General features: G+C 34.5%; 1 protein-coding gene across 1 annotated transcript in view; it reads left to right on the forward strand.

The window, feature by feature from the left end:
- Positions 1-26,559, forward strand: part of LOC133610130 (putative protein MSS51 homolog, mitochondrial) — a 26,830-nt gene extending 271 nt beyond the window's left edge. Inside the window, exons 2-6 of the mRNA XM_061966210.2 lie at positions 1-98; positions 8,082-8,206; positions 8,261-8,827; positions 22,141-22,234; positions 26,322-26,559. The exon at positions 1-98 is cut by the window's left edge and continues 52 nt beyond it. Coding sequence (XP_061822194.1) covers positions 1-98; positions 8,082-8,206; positions 8,261-8,827; positions 22,141-22,234; positions 26,322-26,520 — 1,083 coding nt within the window. The 3' untranslated portion in view covers positions 26,521-26,559. The remainder of the gene's footprint in view (positions 99-8,081; positions 8,207-8,260; positions 8,828-22,140; positions 22,235-26,321) is intronic.
- Positions 26,560-26,626: the final 67 nt, after the last annotated feature.

Consider the following 26,626-nt stretch of genomic DNA (forward strand, 5'->3'; position numbering starts at 1 on the left):
ATGTTCCAGAAGATGGAGGAGACCTTCAAATTCTGCACCGCCTGCAACAAACTTCCAGAACACCTGAGCGAGGACCAGAAGCTGAAACGTTGTGTCAGGTGAGTTGGATATTTGCACGGCTGCACCCAGCTGATTAGCACGCGGCGTCAAGTGAAAGCAGCACTAAGATGCATTCTGACATTGCTGGCCGTCACTGGCATGACTAAGAGCGGCTATGATGGAAGATGTCCAGGTGTAAATATAGCTGAGACCTTCTGACTGTGACTCATCTGGCTGGAACTCTGCAGCTTATAAAACACACTTACTGATGTTTCTAATGCCCAAACATGCCATGGTGGACTTTGCAGCCTACTTTTTTACGATGGGGATTTAAAGAAACAATATGCGATTATCTGACTGGTAGATAATTACCATTGTGATGATAGCAAGACTGGCTGGTTGAAAACAATTACGTCAGACCATCTATTATACTGGTGGACCAGGCAGGACACAGCTCATTTGTGTAGCATACTTTTTATGTTATGCTGCCCTTTTTGTTTTAAATGTATTTATTTTTTTGCTGCAGCTGTTACATATACTGTAATATTGTACATGGTCATTTGGATTCATTATATATTGTATATATCACATAAAAATATAATTGTCGAGGTCGCACTGACATACACTTCACAGTGTGCCAAGTTGAACAAAGTTTTTTAATGTACATAGATTGTATCAAAGTCTTTTCTCCAGCTGAACAGGACTTTTCAGTCACGTCCGTATCCTCTCTCCCCTCCTGCTCCCGGCCGCTTACTGTTAAAGACAACAGATGATTGGATTAACACGCACCACCTGTGAAATCTAATCACCTGCCAGCTGGGTCTCGCCGTCAGCACTGCCACGCCCCCGTCCGATGGTGCTCTGTCCTCAGCACCATGGACAGAGGCGGTGACCTTTGCTCCTGCAGGCAGCGCTGGCCACATCTCCCTCCACAATAATATAATATAATATATCAGTATATATTATATACTGTGTATATAATATGTAAATATTACATATATGTTAAAATGTATATCACTACTATGGTACATTTTTAGTCTTCTTAGTACCTGCATTATCCTGTCCATCCTTACACTTTCCATCCTTTGAAACTGAGCTACTGTGTGGAACAATTTCCCTTGTGGATCAATAAAGTTTGTCTAAGTCTAATCCCACTTAAGAGTTGTGTGCATTCAACACTCGTCGGGCCATTACGATGATCGATTACTCGTCAAACGTCATTGTTCTTTGAAGCAACGATATGTGAGAATCGTACCTGTCAGGTTCAAACACTGATGACATCTATTAAACAAGACAAGAAGCAAAGAATTAAACGGAGACAGAATTAAATTTGGCTCAATTGAGGAGAGCGCGTCTGGGCTGTACTCTTGTACAGTCTCCATCACGCTCTGGCGAAAGATTGTACGCCTTCTCTTTTATTTGGACTTTCCCTGATTACATGATTACAACAGCTGTTTCTAAGGGACGGGGGTCGTAAACAGCCATCGCCTTTGTTTACAACAGTTCAAAGAAACGGTCGTAAAACAGTTCAAAGAAGAGGTTGCCTGGAGGGGAGTCTGGTCCTGCTTTCTCTCCGCTTTTGTAGTTCTTGGGTCAAGACAAAATCTTTCTGTGGATTACAATACATGAAAGAAACAGAACACCTTCTGCTTCCCATCCTACACAGTGGAGTTTTACAAGCCTTCTTCTTGGTAGGTTCAAAGACAGCGTTTGTCTTCTCGCCGGGCGCTCAATGTAACACAAAGTTTTGTGATAACTTAGATACAATTACTCTAACAGTACCTTTCACAAAACAGCACCCAGGCCATTGTGTGTTCTTAAATTGTCTTCTTATTTACCTCCAATCTGCCACTTTAGTAGTCCGTGATGCTGATGGACCAGCCAGGACACCTCTCGAGTTTTGTTTTGCTGACATTACTGACGTTTTTAAACAAAAACAAAACACCTATTGAAGTATATCAGAGCTTATATAACAGCCTGTTTATGGTAGATGGATTTAAAGTCACAATATGTCATATTGTTCTCTTAGCATAAGAGCATTATAGAAACTTTGAGACTAAGCTGGTTTGTAAAAAGAAATATTGCATTTCTCTAATTACCTGCAATGTCCTGCTAGCGTGGCGGTCAGTGATACCTAATGGACCAGCCAGGGCACCCCTTTTATTGTGTTAGTGCTTCAGGTGTTATAATCATAATTCACTTACTGACATTTGTCAAGAAAAAAAAAAACCATCCCATAATGTCAATTGAAGGTTACATAACGGTCTGTTTTTTTATCACATGGGTTTAAAGTCACAATACGCCATAATTTTTACCACAGCACAAGAGCATTATCAAACCTTGTAAAGTAAGCTGGCTTGTAATAAAAGATATGTCATTGCAATATTCTGCTACTTAAGTGGTCGGTGATACTGGTGGACCAGCCAGGACACCTCCAATCTCGTCACGCGTAAATTTAAAGTTAATACTTCTTGCCATTTATCAGCAATTCAACACATCTCATGGTGTATACAAAAGCCTTATAATTACACATATTTAAAGTCACAATATGTTATATTTGATCTTTGCATAAAAACCTAATAAGTTTGATGATAACGTATATCAGCATTGTAATAGTGAATATGGATCAACCTACAAGTATGGTTGTTACGATACCAATATTTTGGTACTGGTACCAAAACATTTTCGATACTTTTCGGTACTTTTCTAAATAAAGGGGACCCCAAAAAATGGCATTATTGGCTTTATTTTCACCAAAAATCTTAGGGTACATTAAACATATGTTTCTTATTGCAAGTTTGTCCTTAAATAAAATAGTGAACATACAAGACAACTTCTCTTTTATTAGTAAGTAAACAAACAAAGGCTCCTAATTTAGTCTGCTGACGTATGCAGTAACATATTGTGTCATGTTCCATTCTATTATTTTGTCCAAATTATGAGAGACAAACTGTAAAAATCAATTATTAATCCACATGTTCATTTACTGTTAATATCTGCTTATTTTCTCTTTTAACATGTTCTATCTACACTTCTGTTAAAATGTAATAATCACTTATTCTTCTGTTGTTTGGATACTTTACATTAGTTTTGAATGATACCACACATTTAGGTATCAATCCGATACCAAGTCGTTACAGGACCGGTACTTTTCAGAGGCGGTATAGTACCGAATATGATTCATTAGTACCGCGGTACTATACTAATACCGGTATACCGCACAACCCTACATACAAGTGTCCAATGATCTTGATGTACCAGCCAGGACACATGTCATGTTGTGTTTGCTGTTCAAACTTAAAATATATATATATATATACAGGTAAAAGCCAGTAAATTAGAATATTTTGAAAAACTTGATTTATTTCAGTAATTGCATTCAAAAGGTGTAACTTGTACATTATATTTATTCATTGCACACAGACTGATGCATTCAAATGTTTATTTCATTTAATTTTGATGATTTGAAGTGGCAACAAATGAAAATCCAAAATTCCGTGTGTCACAAAATTAGAATATTACTTAAGGCTAATACAAAAAAGGGATTTTTAGAAATGTTGGCCAACTGAAAAGTATGAAAATGAAAAATATGAGCATGTACAATACTCAATACTTGGTTGGAGCTCCTTTTGCCTCAATTACTGCGTTAATGCGGCGTGGCATGGAGTCGATGAGTTTCTGGCACTGCTCAGGTGTTATGAGAGCCCAGGTTGCTCTGATAGTGGCCTTCAACTCTTCTGCGTTTTTGGGTCTGGCATTCTGCATCTTCCTTTTCACAATACCCCACAGATTTTCTATGGGGCTAAGGTCAGGGGAGTTGGCGGGCCAATTTAGAACAGAAATACCATGGTCCGTAAACCAGGCACGGGTAGATTTTGCGCTGTGTGCAGGCGCCAAGTCCTGTTGGAACTTGAAATCTCCATCTCCATAGAGCAGGTCAGCAGCAGGAAGCATGAAGTGCTCTAAAACTTGCTGGTAGACGGCTGCGTTGACCCTGGATCTCAGGAAACAGAGTGGACCGACACCAGCAGATGACATGGCACCCCAAACCATCACCCAACCATGCAAATTTTGCATTTCCTTTGGAAATCGAGGTCCCAGAGTCTGGAGGAAGACAGGAGAGGCACAGGATCCACGTTGCCTGAAGTCTAGTGTAAAGTTTCCACCATCAGTGATGGTTTGGGGTGCCATGTCATCTGCTGGTGTCGGTCCACTCTGTTTCCTGAGATCCAGGGTCAACGCAGCCGTCTACCAGCAAGTTTTAGAGCACTTCATGCTTCCTGCTGCTGACCTGCTCTATGGAGATGGAGATTTCAAGTTCCAACAGGACTTGGCGCCTGCACACAGCGCAAAATCTACGCGTGCCTGGTTTACGGACCATGGTATTTCTGTTCTAAATTGGCCCGCCAACTCCCCTGACCTTAGCCCCATAGAAAATCTGTGGGGTATTGTGAAAAGGAAGATGCAGAATGCCAGACCCAAAAACGCAGAAGAGTTGAAGGCCACTATCAGAGCAACCTGGGCTCTCATAACACCCGAGCAGTGCCAGAAACTCATCGACTCCATGCCACGCCGCATTAACGCAGTAATTGAGGCAAAAGGAGCTCCAACCAAGTATTGAGTATTGTACATGCTCATATTTTTCGTTTTCATACTTTTCAGTTGGCCAACATTTCTAAAAATCCCTTTTTTGTATTAGCCTTAAGTAATATTCTAATTTTGTGACACACGGAATTTTAGATTTTCATTTGTTGCCACTTCAAATCCATCCATTTTCTACCGCTTATTCCCTTTGGGGTCGCGGGGGGCGCTGGAGCCTATCTCAGCTACAATCGGGCGGAAGGCGGGGTACACCCTGGACAAGTCGCCACCTCATCGCAGGGCCAACACAGATAGACAGACAACATTCACACTCACATCCACACACTAGGGCCAATTTAGTGTTGCCAATCAACTTATCCCCAGGTGCATAAATATAATGTACAAGTTACACCTTTTGAATGCAATTACTGAAATAAATCAAGTTTTTCAAAATATTCTAATTTACTGGCTTTTACCTGTATATATATATATATATATATATTTTTTTTTTTTTATGTATGTTTGTGCTCTACTTCAGTTTCTGATCATGTCTTTAAAAAAAGTACACAATATATATAATTAATACAGTAAATTATGCCTTAAAACTGTAGAGGGACCCCGAAACGCAACAGAAAAATAATTCCTTACTTTTACTTTAACACACACTTTACTGCTAAATCTTTCACCCCAAAAATCTGCTTTTTTTTTTTTCTTTTTCCCGAAATGGGAGTTGGTAATTGGAAAAGCTGTCCCAAGTGAGTTTGGAGCTCCCAAAATTCCCCCCCCCCCCCACACACACACACACACACGCACTAAAAATTCCCAGCTGCTTCTGCCCCTCTCAGAGGTACTTATTGGTAGCAGCTGATGTTTTGTCGCAGATTGTAATTAAAATATAAATGTTTTCATCCTTCTCTTCACACTAACACGTCTCAATTTGAGTAACAAGTACACGATGTGTGCATATTCCAGTAAATGTGCACATATTGCACGACATTGCATTGCAGTCGGCCATGCAACTGTTATTTTGAGGAGACGTGGTAGGCCACAGCATTAGGTACACCTGAACAATGTGAGAGTGCTGAGTTGGCGTCACGCATGACGTTTTAATGGACGCTCAAAAATGTGAAATACTCGGAAATCCGAATAATAGTCCGGGAGGGAAAGGATTTATAAGGCCCTATTCCTGGCTGGATGGATCTCGCGTGAGAGGAAGGTGGTGTGGGGGTTAATCATTTTGCAAATGCAGCCTGCTGAAAATGATGGAAAGCGCCACTCCACATAGTAACTGACACTGTGGTTAAAGTTGGAATTTTTACAGAATGCATTTTAAGATATTCAACACTCTACTGCCGTCCGGTGGCTTAAGTGGATAATGCACCCACCCCAATTTGTTTCACGTGAGGCCAAGTGAATTCCCTTTCTGTAATTTGCCACAATTTATATTATTATTACTTTTATTTTATTTATTGAATTATTTATTTGAAACAAATCACTGGATTGACAAAGTACATTTTTCATGGTAAATGTTGCTGCATAATTTTCAAAATATCCCAGGTTTGGAACTTATGGTACTTTTATGGTTGAACGGTAAACATATGAACACCATTTTTATGTACATATATTTTTGGTACTATAATTTAATATTTAAATTACTGTATTAATAATATAAATAAAATAAAGTATTGTATTTTTTATTATTGTTTCCATACTAAAGCCGTACATTATGTACCTATTTAATAGTACACTATTTAAAGCCTTTAAAACCAAAATATTATTTTTATTATTACTATTATTTTTATTATTTATACTATTCATACTGACAAACTGTGCATTCATTATGTACCTATTTTGTTCTATAGTGCAATATGTCAATGCTTTTAAAACCAAAATATTATTTTAGTTATTATTATACTAGTATTATTATTTTTATTATTAATATGCATACCAATTGTGTACCAATTTATAGTACAATATTTAAATCCTTTGAAAACCAATATATTATTATTATTATTATGACTATCCATACTAATAAACTACATTCATTTTGTTGCTATTTTATTTCATAGTACAATATTTTAATCCTTTTCAAACCAATATAATTGTATCATTTTATTATTATTATTTCAATATTATAATATATTCAATTATTATTATTTCAATATTATTATTATTATTATTACTGATGAATCTTTGTTAAATTAATTATGTACCTTTTTTATTTTATAGTACAATATTTCAATCCTTTTAAAACCAATATATTATTTTAGTTATTATACTACTTTTTTTTTAAATTATTAATATGCATACCAGCATACCGTACATTCATTTTGTACATATTTTATAGTATAAAATGTAAATCCTTTTAAAACCAATATATTATTATTATTACTATCCATACTAATAAACTCTCCATTCATTTTGTTGCTATTTTATTTCATAGTACAATATTTTTATCATTTTCAAACCAATATATATTTTTATCATTTTATTATTATTATTATTATAATATTATTATCATTAGCATTGTTATATACTGATACATCTTTGTTAAACTAACTATGTACCTATTTTATTTTAGAGTACAATATTTAAATCCTTTTAAAACCAATATACAATTTTAGTTATTATGCTACTTTTTTTTTTTTTATTATTAATATGCATACCAATATGCCGTATGTTCATTTTGTGAAGTGAAGTAGTGAAGTGAATTATATTTATATAGCGCTTTTCTCTAGTGACCCATAGCACTTTAACATAGTGAAAGCCAATATCTAAGTTACATTTAAACCAGTGTGGGTGGCACTGGGAGCAGGTGGGTAAAGTGTCTTGCCCGAGGACACAACGGCAGTGACTAGGTTGGCGGAAGCGGGCATCGAACCTGGAACTCTCAAGTTGCTGGCACGGCCACTCTACCAACCGAGCTATACCGCCCCGATATTTATTTTCTACCTATTTTGTAATATAAAATTGAAATAATTTTAAAACCCAATATATTATTATTATTATTACTACCCATACTAATAAACTCTCCATCCATTTTGTTGCTATTTTATTTCATAGTACAATATTTTAATCCTTTTCAAACCAATATATTTGTATCATTTATTATCATTATTATTTTAATATTATTATTAATATTAAACCATATATTATTTGTTAAATATATTATATAGTACAATACGTTAATCTATTTTAATCAATACCATTTTTTATTGATATATTTTTTTTATATTAAAAAATAAATAAATTCGATGCACTTTCCCCAACTAAATGTGTATTTTATGTGGTTGTTTTAACAATAGATACTGTATGTTGCAACAAGTTTTTTCCAACTACATTTGATTCCCTGCTGTTAATTTTCATAAATGTGCATGATATTTCATGTTTTTGTTGTTGGTTTTATATCTTATACAGATTATAGATGTGTGTTTTTTTTCTCTTACCTTGCATGCTGACAGGTGTTTAAATGTCTACTACTGCACCAAAGCCTGTCAGGTCAACAACTGGCCAGAGCATAAAAAGGTGTGCAAGACGCTGCGTCTGGTGGCCATTGACAGACTGGTGGAGTGGCTGATGTTCACTGGTGAGTAGCCAACATGAAGAAGATTCAGTCAAATTAAAGTTCCAATTCTTACAGGAGATCTTCCACTTCCTACGGACACGTGGTCCAAGCCTGCATCTGAGGTCAAGACCTGGCAGGACTGGCTCCCCCTGCAGGAGGAGCACCTCACCACCCGCCTGGACGCCGTCTTGACGAGCAGCAACATGGAGCTCCTCTGGAGAAACGCCAGCAGGCCCAGACCACAGGACCCTGACCTGCGTCAGTCCGTGTGGCGAATCCAGAGCGAATTCCTCTCCCGGGTCCTCACAGTGGCCGTCGCCGTGCAGCACTACCAACTAGACCCTCACTCCAGACCCTTCACTATCCACATAGTGGGGGCGTCACATAACGAGACCATGGGAGCCCGACTGAGCGACTATGACGAGCTGAACCACATGTTCCCGGGACATCAGGGCGTGGAGGTGGTCATGGTGGGACCGGAGGTGGTGGACGGACCCATCATGAGGCCGCCGCTCACGGCCTTCGGGCCCAAGCAGAGGGTCTACATCAGCGCCTATAAGGGGCTCTACCATCACTTCTGGGAGGCGCTGGTGGAGAAGGAGGAAGCATCCAAACCAGACCTGGTGGTCGGCTTTCATCCTGGTACGTCAACTCACCACATCCCAAAAATAATTGCTTTTTGATACAACACTGCACTGAAGTTGGCCCTTGTAGGACATGTTTGGTCCCCTCAGTCATTCAAAGACTGCTGGCGTTACATTGCAGACTAGTAGGATCTTAAAGGCCTACTGAAATGCGATTTTCTTATTTAAACGGGGATAGCAGGTCCATTCTATGTGTCATACTTGATCATTTCGTGACATTGCCATATTTTTGCTGAAAGGATTAAGTAGAGAACATTGACGATAAAGTTTGCAACTTTTGGTCGCTGATAAAAAAGCCTTGCATGTACCGGAAGTAGCAGATGATATGCGCGTGACGTCACAGGTTGTGGAGCTCCTCACGTCTGCACATTGTTTACAATCATGGCCACCAGCAGCGAGAGCGATTCGGACCGAGAAAGCGACGATTTCCCCATTAATTTGAGCGAGGATGAAAGATTCGTGGATGAGGAAAGTGAGAGTGAAGGACTAGAGGGCAGTGGGAGCGATTCAGATAGGGAAGATGCTGTGAGAGGCGGGTGGGACCTGATATTCAGCTGGGAATGACTACAACAGTAAATAAACACAAGACATATATATACTCTATTAGCCACAACACAACCAGGCCTGTATTTAATATGCCACAAATTAATCCCGCATAACAAACACCGTCCATATAACCCGCCAATACAACTCAAACACCTGCACAACACACTCAATCCCACAGCCCAAAGAATTGTTCACCTCCCCAAAGTTCATACAGCACATATATTTCCCCAAAGTCCCCAAAGTTGCGTACGTGACATGCACATAGCGGCACGCACGTACGGGCAAGCGATCAAATGTTTGGAAACCGCAGCTGCATGCGTACTCACGGTACCGCGTCTGCGTATCCAACTCAAAGTCCTCCTGGTAAGAGTCTCTGTTGTCCCAGTTCTCCACAGGCCAATGGTAAAGCTTGACTGTCATCTTCCGGGAATGTAAACAATGAAACACCGGCTGTGTTATCCGGCACAACAGTCAAGGGGTGCATTCTACGGCGCAATACACCGCTTCCCACCTACAGCTTTCTTCTTTGCTGTCTCCATTGTTCATTGAACAAATTGCAAAAGATTCACCAACACAGATGTCCAGAATACTGTGGAATTTTGCGATGAAAACAGACGACTTAATAGCTGGCCACCATGCTGTCCCAAAATGTCCTCTACAATCCGTGACATCACGCGCAGGCGTCATCATACCGAGACGTTTTCAGCAGGATATTTCGCGCAAAATTTAAAATTGCACTTTAGTAAGCTAACCCGGCCGTATTGGCATGTGTTGCAATGTTAAGATTTCATCATTGATATATAAACTATCAGACTGCGTGGTCGGTAGTAGTGGGTTTCAGTAGGCCTTTAAACAACAACAAAATCCACACAATTAAGGATACATATCTTCAATTAATAAAAATAGCATTTCTATCTTATATATATCAGGGATTCTCAAACTGTGGTACGTGTACCACTAATAGAATAGAATAGAAAGTGGGGAAATTCATCACCACAGTTCGCTCACAATAGACAATAAATACTATACAGCATTATTCACATGTGAATAATATAAATATATTATACATATATTCTATATTTAAGTGCAGTCAAGAAGGAATATATGCATTATACAGTCTGATGGCTGTCGGTATGAAGGACCTCCTGTGTCGTGTTACCATAGTGCTACCATAGTAGTACGCGGGCTCCGTCTAGTGCAGTGGTTCTTAACCTGGGTTCGATCGAACCCTAAGGGTTCGGTGAGTCGGCCTCAGGGGTTCGGCGGACCCTCCGCCGCGGAGGTCGAGACACACCCGACTCAACGTGCAAATAAAAACTTCTCCATATCGGCGTATTACGGATACGGCAACAGCAGAAGTCACACTGATTTGCAGGTGTGTAATTTGTTGTGAGTTCATGCACTGTGTTGGTTTTGTTCTTTGAACAAGGTGATGTTCATGCATGGGTCGTTTTGTGCACCGGTAAAAAAACAAAAACATATAACTTTGTCTTGAATTAGAAAAAAAAAACATTAGATTTTTCACTAAAGAAGGATTCGGTGAATGCGCATATGAAACTGGTGGGGTTCGGTACCTCCAACAAGGTTAAGAACCACTGGTCTTACGCCAACGAATTAAACATTCAAACACAGTGTAACCGTTCAAACTGTTACAGTAGCCAAACATTATTAAATATACTTGTGAAATAAAACCTCTGCTTTGTTTTTGATGAATACTTAGGGCTACGATGTTACTGTGCTTTAATGTTGGTCATTATGGTGGAACTTAGAGAGCCAAGTGTTTTCTGAGGTGGTATTTGGTGACAAAAGCTTGAGAACCACTGCTATATATTATGTTTTATATTTGTAGGTTGTTGTTTTTTAATGTTTTTTTACTTTTTCACCTGACATGACATGATTGTCCTGTCAAATGAAATACATTTTTTAAAATTGTAATTATAACATATAATCTCCCCAAAATTAAAGAAACATATTTGATATTAATATTAATAGCATGTATATCCTATATATTGTGTTTTAAATACATAGTGTAATGAGTTGTATTTTTTTTAATTTTTGCTTTTATATGTTTTTAGATTTCTTGGATTGAATTAAAAAAAAAGGAAAAAATAACGGATAAAAAAAATCAGCAAAACCACAATTTTGGTCTTTGATTTTGAATATGTTGAAAAATAAAAACGCAAAAAACAGAAAAGTAACTATTAGAAATATTTTTGTAGTGTGGTAGGTTTATTACCTTTTATATTTTACTGTTCCAGTCTGCTTGCATGGGGTCCACAATTTCTTAGATAAAAAACTGGGGGGGAAACAAAACCATTTTGGTCTTTTATTGAGCTCGAATCAGAAGGAAAGCAGAGTAAACATAAGAAAAATATTGATAGTTTATATATTAAAAAATATGTATTCTATTCAATGTAGTGCTTCTGTTTTATCAGTACAGTCCACTTGCCTTGGAGTTAAGTAGTGTAGCGCAGGGGTTCTTAACCTTTTCGACCTCGGCACCCAACTCCTCCACTACAGAGGGGCCGGGGGCCCACTCAAATATTAACACCGAATGAGTAATCTTACTCTTGATTTTAGTCATAATAAAAAAAATATTTTTAACCTACTTATAGTTTACAACCTTGTCAAATGATATGAAAGCATGTGTTGATCACAAAGGTTATTATTTATTTAACACGTAAACTTTAGGCTTAGGTCAGGCTGATTAGGAAAAAGTATGAACAACTGACAAAAAATAAAAGTGCATACAGTTATTTTGTGCAAACAAAATAAATGAACGAGATCAATATTTAATATTTTTCTTCAATAAACTGTCAATAAAATTTAAGTGCAAATTAAAATACAGCTTTACCACTTTGGATGTATTTTTTTGCGCTAAAGTAACTTCTCTATGACTTCAGCGCTCGTCTTCTTCTCTTAGTTTGATGTGGTCATTACTGCCACGAGTGGTGTAAAAGTGTATTACAACTCAGTACTGCTGTGGCATTTTTGGACCACAGCTGAGAAACATATTTTTAGCCGGCCCTCTAGAGGCGCTCATGGCCCATAAAATGGAGAGGAATAGTATCTTCTAATAATTGTTCGGTCAAATGAAAGTGAAAATACGTTATCGACCAAAACAGGTTCTTATTCCCCTTTTACACTGCGATTGTTGAAAGACCGGAATTGACTTACATGTGTGTTGAAAAATAAAGGTCCAGTAGATCCACGCTGATGTCCGTGTCTCCTCTACTGAACGGCCATAAAAAGATTACAACCCTCCCAAATATTTCTAACTATATACATGCATTCATACATTATATTACTTTCATTTATTTTCACGTAAAAAACCCACTAATTTTTAAGGTGTGGAGACTTTTATTTTATTTTGTAGTAGAAGCGACTTCCTCCCGGTCAACTTCCTTTGTTTGCACTTTATCAAAGTGCACATGCAAGTGACGTTAAGGCCACATTGGGGCGTAGTCTTAGATAACAACTGAAACCACAAAATGAAAGATAAATATTACATATGAATAAAAATAGCAATTTACCCTACATATTGTGTTTTAGATTTGTAGTTTAATTTATTTTTGTTTTTATTTCATGTTTTGCTCTTACACTCCGCTAGCATCAGGTTCAGATTTGTTAGATTTTTTTTTTTAAATGAATAGAAAAATAAGAAAAGTAACCAATTTATTTATAAATTCATGTATGTGTTGATTTATTTGCTATTTTTTTCAAAATGCATTTATTAATTAAAAAAATGAAATATAAATATTATATATGAATAAAAATAGCAATTTAACCTACATATTGTGTTTTAAATTTGTAGTTTAATTTATTTTTGTTTTTATTTCATGTTTTGCTCTTACACTCCGCTAGCATCAGGTTCAGATTTGTTAGATTTTTTTTTTAAATGAATAGAAAAATAAGAAAAGTAACCAATTTATTTATAAATTCATGTATGTGTTGATTTATTTGCTATTTTTTTCAAAATGCATTTATTAATTAAAAAAATGAAATATAAATATTATATATGAATAAAAATAGCAATTTACCCTACATATTGTGTTTTAGATTTGTAGTTTAATTTATTTTTGTTTTTATTTCATGTTTTGCTCTTACACTCCGCTAGCATCAGGTTCAGATTTGTTAGATTTTTTTTTTTAAATGAATAGAAAAATAAGAAAAGTAACTAATTTATTTATAAATTCATGTATGTGTTGATTTATTTGCTATTTTTTTCAAAATGCATTTATTAATTAAAAAAATGAAATATAAATATTATATATGAATAAAAATAGCAATTTAACCTAAATATTGTGTTTTAAATTTGTAGTTTAATGCATTTTTGTTTTTATTTCATGTTTTGCTCTTACACTCCGCTAGCATCAGGTTCAGATTTGTTAGATTTTTTTTTTAAATGAATAGAAAAATAAGAAAAGTAACCAATTTATTTATAAATTCATGTATGTGTTGATTTATTTGCTATTTTTTTCAAAATGCATTTATTAATTAAAAAAATGAAATATAAATATTATATATGAATAAAAATAGCAATTTACCCTACATATTGTGTTTTAGATTTGTAGTTTAATTTATTTTTGTTTTTATTTCATGTTTTGCTCTTACACTCCGCTAGCATCAGGTTCAGATTTGTTAGATTTTTTTTTTAAATGAATAGAAAAATAAGAAAAGTAACCAATTTATTTATAAATTCATGTATGTGTTGATTTATTTGCTATTTTTTTCAAAATGCATTTATTAATTAAAAAAATGAAATATAAATATTGTATATGAATAAAAATAGCAATTTACCCTACATATTGTGTTTTAGATTTGTAGTTTAATTTATTTTTGTTTTTATTTCATGTTTTGCTCTTACACTCCGCTAGCATCAGGTTCAGATTTGTTAGATTTTTTTTTTAAATGAATAGAAAAATAAGAAAAGTAACCAATTTATTTATAAATTCATGTATGTGTTGATTTATTTGCTATTTTTTTCAAAATGCATTTATTAATTAAAAAAATGAAATATAAATATTATATATGAATAAAAATAGCAATTTAACCTAAATATTGTGTTTTAAATTTGTAGTTTAATGCATTTTTGTTTTTATTTCATGTTTTGCTCTTACAGTCCGCTAGCATCAGGTTCAGATTTGTTAGATTTTTTTTTTAAATAAATGAATAGAAAAATAAGAAAAGTAGCCAATTTATTTATAAATTCATGTATGTGTTGATTTATTTGCTATTTTTTTCAAAATGCATTTATTAATTAAAAAAATGAAATATAAATATTATATATGAATAAAAATAGCAATTTAACCTAAATATTGTGTTTTAAATTTGTAGTTTAATGCATTTTTGTTTTTATTTCATGTTTTGCTCTTACACTCCGCTAGCATCAGGTTCAGATTTGTTAGATTTAAAAAAAAAAAAAATGAATAGAAAAATAAGAAAAGTAACCAATTTATTTATAAATTCATGTATATGTTGATTTATTTGCTATTTTTTTCAAAATGCATTTATTAATTAAAAAAATGAAATATAAATATTATATATGTATAAAAATAGCAATTTAACCTAAATATTGTGTTTTAAATTTGTAGTTTAATGCATTTTTGTTTTTATTTCATGTTTTGCTCTTACACTCCGCTAGCATCAGGTTCAGATTTGTTAGATTTTTTTTTTTAATAAATTAATAGAAAAATAAGAAAAGTAACCAATTTATTTATAAATTCATGTATGTGTTTATTTATTTGCTATTTTTTTCAAAATGCATTTATTAATTAAAAAAATGAAACATAAATATTATATATGAATAAAAATAGCAATTTAACCTAAATATTGTGTTTTAAATTTGTAGTTTAATTTATTTTTGTTTTTATTTCATGTTTTGCTCTTACACTCTGCTAGCATCAGGTTCAGATTTGTTAGATTTTTTTTTTTTAAATGAATAGAAAAATAAGAAAAGTAACCAATTTATTTATAAATTCATGTATGTGTTGATTTATTTGCTATTTTTTTCAAAATGCATTTATTAATTAAAAAAATGAAATATAAATATTATATATGAATAAAAATAGCAATTTAACCTAAATATTGTGTTTTAAATTTGTAGTTTAATGCATTTTTGTTTTTATTTCATGTTTTGCTCTTACAGTCCGCTAGCATCAGGTTCAGATTTGTTAGATTTTTTTTTTAAATAAATTAATAGAAAAATAAGAAAAGTAACTAATTTATTTATAAATTCATGTATGTGTTTATTTATTTGCTATTTTTTTCAAAATGCATTTATTAATTAAAAAAATTAAACATAAATATTATATATGAATAAAAATAGCAATTTAACCTAAATATTGTGTTTTAAATTTGTAGTTTAATTTATTTTTGTTTTTATTTCATGTTTTGCTCTTACACTCTGCTAGCATCAGGTTCAGATTTGTTAGATTTTTTTTTTTTAAATGAATAGAAAAATAAGAAAAGTAACCAATTTATTTATAAATTCATGTATGTGTTGATGTATTTGCTATTTTTTTCAAAATGCATTTATTAATTAAAAAAATGAAATATAAATATTATATATGAATAAAAATAGCAATTTAACCTAAATATTGTGTTTTAAATTTGTAGTTTAATGCATTTTTGTTTTTATTTCATGTTTTGCTCTTACAGTCCGCTAGCATCAGGTTCAGATTTGTTAGATTTTTAAAAAAAATAAATGAATAGAAAAATAAGAAAAGTAACTAATTTATTTATAAATTCATGTATGTGTTGATTTATTTGCTATTTTTTTCAAAATGCATTTATTAATTAAAAAAATGAAATATAAATATTATATATGAATAAAAATAGCAATTTAACCTAAATATTGTGTTTTAAATTTGTAGTTTAATGCATTTTTGTTTTTATTTCATGTTTTGCTCTTACACTCCGCTAGCATCAGGCTCAGATTTGTTAGATTTTTTTTTTAAATGAATAGAAAAATAAGAAAAGTAACCAATTTATTTATAAATTCATGTATGTGTTGATGTATTTGCTATTTTTTTCAAAATGCATTTATTAATTAAAAAAATGAAATATAAATATTATATATGAATAAAAATAGCAATTTAACCTAAATATTGTGTTTTAAATTTGTAGTTTAATGCATTTTTGTTTTTATTTCATGTTTTGCTCTTACACTCCGCTAGCATCAGGTTCAGATTTGTTAGATTTTTTTTTTAAATGAATAGAAAAATAAGAAAAGTAACCAATTTATTTATAAATTCATGTATGTGTTGATTTATTTGCTATTTTTTTCAAAATGCATTTATTAATTAAAAAAATGAAATATAAATATTATATATGAATAAAAATAGCAATTTAACCTAAATATTGTGTTTTAAATTTGTAGTTTAATGCATTTTTGTTTTTATTTCATGTTTTGCTCTTACAGTCCGCTAGCATCAGGTTCAGATTTGTTAGATTTAAAAAAAAAAAAAAAGAATAGAAAAACAAGAAAAGTAACCAATTGAAAAATATTTATATATTTTTTATTCATAAATTCTATGTATGTGTTGACTTATTGGCTATTTTTTCAAAATGCATTTATTAAAAATTAAAAAAAAATTCTAATATATTTTTTGCTTCTGTTTCGTCAATACCGTTCACTTGTATCAGAGCTAATTAGTGTAATGAACTCATTACCGCCAACTACAGGACTGGAGTAGAACAGCCTCACCAAAAATATGCAGTAATGACCAAGATTATGATTGTAATTCCAACAAAATAGCAAAACAAGTTGAAGTAGGATCACGAAAATATATTTTAAGACTTAGTAGCTTTACTTTTTATTTTTTTTAATTTTTTTTTAATGTGACAATGAATTGATGTATTATTTTATTTATTTTCTTCCCCTCAAAAAATACTGAATTGAGAAATGTATCTTTATTTGTTTAGAAAACCACTTTATAAAGCACATTACTGCCACCTTCACGGATGATACACTTAAAAGATAATCATAATGACAAAATGTGATAACTTATTTAATTGTAACAAGAAAACCCAAACAAATAATGTGAAAAATCAGCTTTTAAGGGACTTTTTTTTGCAGTGTTGTGTATTGTATAAAACAATCATTATGCCTATAAATGATAGGGGTCAAAAACTATCGTATCGTATCCAGAACGGAGCCAATTAGATTTGTTAGGCTGAAATATGTCCGCAAACATGCAAAACCATCTTTTATCATTGCATTGGGGCTAATGTGTGTGTATGACAACACATGCAGTGGCAGCTCATAAAGCGCTGCTGTATGCTCACACCTATTCCACGCTCAGCCTGCTGTTCCGTGACCTTTAACCCGCCAAGCAGCAGTAAAGCCCACCCAGCCGCACCCATAACCCCTCTGGCTCACTTATCACCGTGAGCTAAATATACAAGACTACCTCATAAACTGCCTGAGAACCTGGATGCTCGTCAACATTGTGAGAAGGCTGAAAACACGGGACAGCATGCAAAGAAGCACGACCAAGCATAAAGTGGATGGATGAATTATTACATCCAATTTATTGAGTCTCCACAGAGGATAATCAGATTAACACAATTATATGAAATCAAAGATACAGATATAAAAAAGAGCCAGAGGGATGGTTATTTATGAGTAAAATAAAGTATACATGCATTATAAGTTGCATGTAAGAGAAAATTAATAATTTCTGTATTTTTGCATGTATGAAAAAATGTATATGGAGATTCCATTTGAAATAATTACAAAAAAGACTTTGAAAAAAACATATTTGAAGAAAAAAACTTTATATATATATATATATATATATATATATATATATATATATATATATATATATATATATATATATATATATATATATATATGTCTTAATAAGGTTATCCAAAAAATAGTGCTCGATATCGTAGTAGAGCGCAATATATGTATGTGTGGGGAAAAAAAATCACAAGACTATTTCATCTCTACAGGCCTGTTTCATGAGGGGGGGGTACCCTCAATCATCAGGAGATTTTAATGGGAGCATTCGCATACCATGGTTTATATAGGGCACAGAGTGGGTGGGTACAGGCTGGTGTAGGGGTGTGGTGATTGGCTCATGTGTTACCTAGGAGGTGTTTCCGTCTATGGCGGCATGCTGTTACAATTTTGCTGCGCTTGTTGAGGGATGACAGGTCTGGACGGTAAATAATAAACAGTTTCTCTTTCAAGCATAGGTTGCATCTTTTATTACCACTATTGTAAGGTGTGCTGGATGCAAAAATTTGCCATGTTATTGAATATTCAACATTATTGTCTTTGAGGTCCCAAATGTGTTTGCTGAGTTCTGTGGTATTTCGCAGGTTTTGGTTCCTGAAAGAAGCCTTGTGATTGTTCCATCTGGTTTTGAATTCTCCCTCGGTTAATCCTACATATGTGTCGGATGTGTTAATGTCCTTGCGTATTACCTTAGATTGGTAGACAACTGATTTGGGACCTCAAAGACAATAATGTTGAATATTCAATAACATGGCAAATTCTTGCATCCAGCACACCTTACAATAGTGGTAATAAAAGATGCAACCTATGCTTGAAAGAGAAACTGTTTATTATTTACCGTCCAGACCTGTCATCCCTCAACAAGCGCAGCGAAATTGTAACAGCATGCCGCCATAGACGGAAGCACCTCCTAGGTAACACATGAGCCAATCACCACGCCCCTACGCCAGCCTGTACCCACCCACTCTGTGCCCTATATAAACCATGGTATGCGAATGCTCACATTAAAATCTCCTGATGATTGAGGGTACCCCCCCCTCATGAAACAGGCCTGTAGAGATGAAATAGTCTTGTGATTTTTTTCCCCACACATACATATATATATATATATATATACTAGGGCTGTGAATCTTTGGGTGTCCCATGATTCGATTCAATATCGATTCTTGGGGTCACGATTCGATTCAAAATAGATTTTTTTCAATTCAACACGATTCTCTATTCAAAAGCGATATTTTCCCGATTCAAAACGATTCTCTATTCATTCAATACTTAGGATTTCAGCAGGATCGACCCCAGTCTGCTGACATGCAAGCAGAGTAGTAGATTTTTGTAAAAAGCTTTTATAATTATAAAGGACAATGTTTTATCAACTGATTTCAATAATGTAAATTTGTTTTAATTATTAAATGAACTAAAAATATGACTTATTTTATCTTTGTGAAAATATTGGACACAGTGTGTTGTCAAGCTTATGAGATGCGATGCAAGTGTAAGCCACTGTGACACTATTGTTCATTTATTTTTATTTTTATAAATGTCTAATGATAATGTCAATGAGGGATTTTTAATCACTGCTATGTTGAAATTGTAACTAATATTGATACTGTTGTTGATAATATTCATTTTTGTTTCACTACTTTTGGTTTGTTCTGTGTCGTGTTTGTGTCTCCTCTCAATTGCTCTGTTTATTGCTGTTCTGAGTGTTGCTGGGTCGGGTTTGGTTTTGGAATTGGATTGCATTGTTATGGTATTGCTTTGTATTGCTTTGTTGGATTGATTAATTAAAAAAAAAAAAAATTAAAAAAATTAAATAAAATCGATTTTTTTTAAATGAGAATCGATTCTGAATCGCACAACTTGAGATTTTTTCCCACACCCCTAATATATATATATATATATATATATATACACACACAAACATACATTTTTATGAAAGACAATATTAAAAATGTCAAGATTTTAATATTTTTAAGCAATATTTTGGTTACAGGTGTATATTAAAAATCTTTTTTTTTTTTTTTTTTACAACTGAACATAAATTTGCTTAAAATAAAAAAGATATTTAGAAAATAAGTTTGTTTTAAATAAATGTATATGTAGGTTGCTTCTCTTTCTCCCCCTCCATTTTTCTGCATTCTTTCGTATCTCAAGTTATCATTACGTATATGTATTGTTGCATTTAAACAACTGTATTGTTGATAATAAAGGTAAATTATTGGTATTGTTCATTATCAATAGCGCTATTTCTATTGGTATTTGTATTGATCCATTTGTAGTGTAATAATGCTCATTGTCATTTCTGTATTATTTTTTATTTTTCGCTAACTGCTTATTTGCTATTAATTTTACCATCATATTTGTACATGTCATATTTGCTGATGTTGCTCTATTGTTGTTGTTGTTGTTGTTTGCTGTTGTTGTTTTTGTCTCTCTGTCTAATCCCCCTCTTGTCCCCACAATTTCCCCCTCTGTCTTCTTTTTTTTTCTCTTTCTATCCCCTCCTGCTCCGGCCCGGCTGCACTAAATGATAATATAAATACATTTAATAAAGTCAAATACAAATAAGGCAACAAGAGAAGTATCCTACACTTCTCTTTTGTAAAGTAAATCTGAACAGCCGACATGGGCATCTACATCAACTATATGATTTGCCTGAGAAGCTGGACAGGACATAAAAAAAATAAAAAAAATAAAAAATAAATAAATAAAAAATAAATGTATATATACAAATATATATGGATGTATATATATTTTACACAAATACATATATATATATATATATATATATATATATATATATATATATTTATATATGTACATACATAAATGTGTGCATGTATGTATATAAATTATATACATGCATAATATATACATGCAGATATGTGTGTCTAAAAATTGTTTTGCTTAAAGTACAAGAAATCATATATTTTTCCATTTCTTTAAAAGAAAATCACAACAATTGTGTAAGCGTATTTTTTATTTATTTAACAGATATAGTTTAATTGAACACATTTTCACCAAACAGTGATGCAATTTGCATCATACAGAGCAAAAATATCCAAAAGTACACCTGAAATATCATAAATGTTTTTCCCTTAGCAAAATGCACCGGTTTATAAGCCAAAGATGACTTATAATGGACTTGTGCAGAAACATGCTAACTTCTCTACGGTCATTTTAGGTCATTTGCAACCACAAATATGCAACATTTGCAGATTTTCCGGGCTTTGCAGAACTCTCCTGTTTAATGAGGCCTTTATTGTATTCTCTATAAACTGTTCCTTCGATCCTAACCTGCATGAAGGCCAGATTGTCAATAATGCCGCAGGATTTTTGCAATTAAAAGCCAGAATGCTGCACTTTATCCCTCGGCCGAGGCGGAACAGCTGAAGCTTTAAGCAATCCCACGCTTACTCACATCCAGCGCTCATATTTCTCACTATGCACGATTATGCTTTCACCATTCCAGAGGAGCTGACGTCCTCCAAAACGGAGAGGTCTTGCTGATCAATGAGGAGCCCACTCAAGGACGGAGCAGGAGGGGGATTTAGAGTATCTGCTTTCCCAGCGCAGAGGCCCGGGTGAAGGGCGAGCTATTCATACCGCGGAATAAATCAGAGCCAGGGTTGAAGTGACAAGTGGCGGCTAATGGGAGTGCAGGATTATCCGGCAGGTTGAAGCCAGACTGCGGCTCTCGCTTGTCAACATGTCCGTGTCAGCAGGCCATCGTGGATTTTAAGCTAGTCAACAAACATTGTTCCCTTTTTTTTTTTTTGGCATTGGGATAATCCCAGGGCTGGCTGGCTTTACACCCCTTTTCACATCACCCAATAAATAATATGCAGTTATGCAAGTCTATATTCATTCTATGAAGGAAATACCATTTATTTGCGAGAAAATTCATCCCCCGCCGGGGATATTGTTTATATATTGTAAATTGCACCGTGTTCGGCAATCAAAACAAATTGGTGCAAATATTCAGTTTTGAGCTCATTAGTGGTCATTTGCAGGTTTCCACGCCAACCAAGGTCTGGCGGAAGGTTGGCTCCCGACTCTTCTGCTGCTCAGAGACTACAACATCCCATCATTCTTCACGATGTACAGGTCCGTCATATGGCTTACTTAATTATTAATAAGACAAATATTAATAGTTTCCTGTGTCTTAAACAGGGGTGTCAAACTCGTTTTATATCGGGGGCCACACGGAGAAAAATCTACTCCCAAGTGGGCCAGACTGGTAAAATCACGGCACGATAACTTAAAAATAAAGACAACTTCAGATTGTTTTCTTTGTTTAAAAATAGAACAAGCACATTCTGAAATTGTACATATCATAATGTTGTCGGGTTTTTTTACACTTACATGTTGTGGTTAATAGTATTCTATCTTTATTTGTCGTTATTTATACTTTCTGAATAAATGATGTGATAATGTTCATCAGTCAACTCTTTGGTGTTAATTTTCAATCCAACAAGATAAAAAATGTGTATCAAAATCAAATTACAGGATGTTATTTGTCAGGTTCAAACACTGATGACATCTATTAAACGAGACAAGAAGCGAGGAATTAAACAGAGACAGAATTAAATTGGGCTCAATTTGAGGAGAGACGCCTGGACACTGTACCCTTGCACCCTACAGTGTCTCAGCACGCTCTGGCGAAAGATTGTACGCCACTTCTTTTTATTTGGACTTTCCCTGTTTACATAACAACAGCTGTTTCTAAAGGAATGGGGGGGATATGTAAACAGCCATTGTTTTCGGTCACATTAACACAAAAGAAAAAGATGCCTCGGGCTTGGGCTGGTCCTGGATCGAGCTTGGGCAGGTCTTGGATCACAATAGATAACCCCTCCCGTCTCCTCCCATCGTACACAATGGAATTTTACAAGCCTTTGGCTTGGTACAACAAACACAGCCTCTGTCTGCTCGCCGGACATTTCCGAAAACTGAAACTTTTGTGATAACATACATAAAATTACTTTGACATTATTTATGTAATTTGTTCATTTTTCTCGACTGGTGCACTAACATCGTGTGTTTTTTTTTTTTTTTTTTTTACATATGTAGCATCGTCTACAAAGATACAAAGTATTGCTATTGTGACATCTAGTGGACACATTTAGAACAGCAGTTTCTTTCATTCAAAAATTTCGGCTCAATTTTATACTTAGCAAACTCATCCCGCGGGCCGGATAAAACCTGTTCGCGGGCCTGATCCGACCCGCGAGCCGTACGTTTGACACCCTTGGTCTAAATGGTGCAACTGAAAGCTACAATGTTAAGTAAAATTATATTCAGTTCAATTTTTTTTTTTTTTGTTATTTATTCATTTTTGTTGGATGTTTGTTAGATTAGAAGATAAATATCTCATCAATTCATTATGATTATGAATTACTAATACTAACCTAACTATGTTGGACCCCTTTAAGGGGGAACTGCACTTTTTTAAATTTTGCCTATCATTCACAATCCTTCTGTGGGACAAGCACACATATGTTTTTCTTTTTTAATGCATTCTAACTTGTAAATAAAGGCTAGCAAAAGTCAGCTAACAATGAAGGTATCACAGTTTTACATACACGCACTGAAAGTTAATGTGTAATGTAGTAACAGGCACATTAAAAAAAACATGCAATATTTATGTATTTTTGCTCATTTTACACTGCAAAAAAGAGCTGACAAAATATAAGATAAAGAAAAGATTTTAGGAAAAAAACAAAGATGAGTGAAAATATCTATCTTGCAGCGGCGTAATTTGCTTGTTAAGACATCCTAAATTAAGATTTGTACATCTAGAAACTAAGCAGGACTTTTAACATATAAATAAGTATTCTATTTTGATAACAAGCATTATAAAATAGGCATTTTTGGGATGTTGCAGAATCTTTAAACAACATTTTCTATGTGGGGAAAACCAGTGCATAGTATTTGATTAGGTGTTTTTTCTCAACTTTAACACTTTTAACCTGGAATAAACAAAATATAATCATTCATGCTAAAATTAAGATCATGATGTATAGTCGATGACTAAAAATAAGTAAATATCTCCTAACATTAGTGACATTTCTAGAAATGCAATTTTATATCTTGGCAAGTGGCAAATCATTTGCAGTGGGCGGGTGGTTGCTGGACATTAACACATCCGACACATATGTAGGATTAACTGAGGGAGAGTTCAAAACCAGATGGAACAATCACAAGGCTTCTTTCGGGAACCAAAACCTGCGGAATACCACAGAACTCAGCAAACACATTTGGGACCTCAAAGACAATAATGTTGAATATTCAATAACATGGCAAATTCTTGCATCCAGCACACCTTACAATAGTGGTAATAAAAGATGCAACCTATGCTTGAAAGAGAAACTGTTTATTATATACCGTCCAGACCTGTCATCCCTCAACAAGCGCAGCGAAATTGTAACAGCATGCCGCCACAGACGGAACACTATATTATATTCATTTCACAGATGCATCACGCAACGTTTGCTATTTCCTTCAACAACAACAACAACACTACTAATTATGGTAGACTTCTTTGGAGTCAACGACTACTTTGGGACTAACGATGATCCGGAACTTTATATTTTTGAGCCTGAGTATAAGGAGGATGAATTACAAGTTTTGGAAGCTAAATGCTAAGCAGATCCAGTAAGTAGCACTAATGCTAAGTGCTTAACAAGAAAAACAAACCATGAACATAATAAAACAATCACTTACTCTACAATGTCTGTTCTACCTGAGATGTTTATATCTTCCCGTTTGGATGAAGAATTAATCACAATTATCACGCAGGTTAAAAAAGAAAAGAAAAGGTGGGCGCAAACGAGTGTCTTTTCGAGTATTTCTCACCATCTCCGGGTCTAAGCTAAATGTCAAAGTTGACAAGGGGGTGTTGGGTGTGCATTATCCACTTTAGCCGCCAGATGGCAGTATAGTGTTGAGTATATTAAAATGTGTTTTGTGGCAATTTCCACTTTGACCACAGTTGCTATGTTAAAAGTTAAAGTACCAATGATTGCCACACACACACTCGATGTGGCAAAATTATTCTCTGCATTTGACCCATCACCTTTGATCACCCCCTGGGAGGTGAGGTGAGCAGTGAGCAGCAGCGGTGGCCGCGCCCGGGAATCATTTTTGGTGATTTAACCCCCAATTCCAACCCTTGATGCTGAGTGCCAAGCAGGGAGGCAAAGGGTCCCATTTTTATAGTCTTTGGTATGACTCGGCCGGGGTTTGAACTCACAACCTACCGATCTCAGGGCGGACATGAGTGGCACTTTCCATCATTTTCAGCGGACTGCACTGCAAAATGAATAACCTTCCTCTCACACGAGACCCACCCAGGAATGGGGACATTTCAGGAATCATATTTGTGGGCCAGCCCACAAACTTTTTTAGTTGTGTTAGCTTTAGCATCAGTGCTAATGATGTGGTTATGCAGATGTTTTAAAGGTACAGCACACCTCGCCCTTTTTGCAATAATATGATTTCTACTATTATCGTCTATTGTATTCATTTATTTAATTGTCGTACCCGTCCACATTTGCATTTGAAAATGAGTTCCATTTTGCAGAAACTTTGGGAAATCAAGGGACATTCACCAGAATCTCCATCTCTATCTCTACCAATTCTCAAATCCCTTCACTGGCTTCCTGTTCCACTCAGGATTGAATACAAAGTCTCCCTACTAACCCACCAGTGCCTCCGTGGAAATGCCCCCCTCTACCTCAAAGAGCTACTCACCCCCAAATCCTCCACACGACACCTCCGCTCCGGACAGGCTAACCTCCTCCAACCTCCGAGTACAAAGCTACGAACAATGCTCCGCCGCTCCCAGTCTGTGGAACGCTGTCCCTGACCACCTGAGGGCACCACAGACTGTGGATGCTTTTTAAAAAAGGCTTAAAAACCCTTCTTTTTAATAAAGCCTTTTTCTCTTTTTTTTTTTAGATATATGCATACTAGTTCTAGCTATTAGGCTGTTCTAGTTTTTATTTTTATTTATTTGTATTATCTTTTTATTTTTTTAATAAACTGTAGCACTTTGAGGTTGTTTACTCAATGTAAAGTGCTTTTTAGAATAAAATCTATTATTATCTTCGTCTGGCCTATAATGTCTCATCTGGTGGACGTTATGTAAAGATTGTTACATAAAAAAACATGTCTCCTTCTTTTCCAACAGTGACATGGAGCTGAAGTACTCGCTGCAGATCCTGCTGGAGTTGGAGGTGCACATTCGGGACAGCGGCGTCAATCCGTTCACATCTCAGAAGCCCGAACAGGTGCAAGCCTGTCCCAACAAAGCACCTGTGTACTGCAACTCTCACTACGTCGCTTTCCAGGGACTGTTACCGCGAGAAGACTTTGAGGAGGCCAACTAAGAGATTGTGTCACAAGGACAATATACAGGTAAAAGCCAGTAAATTAGAATATTTTGAAAAACTTGATTTATTTCAATAATTGCATTCAAAAGGTGTAACTTGTACA

Source organism: Nerophis lumbriciformis, linkage group LG11, assembly GCF_033978685.3.
Source record: "Nerophis lumbriciformis linkage group LG11, RoL_Nlum_v2.1, whole genome shotgun sequence".
Classification (NCBI taxonomy): Eukaryota; Metazoa; Chordata; class Actinopteri; order Syngnathiformes; family Syngnathidae; genus Nerophis; species Nerophis lumbriciformis.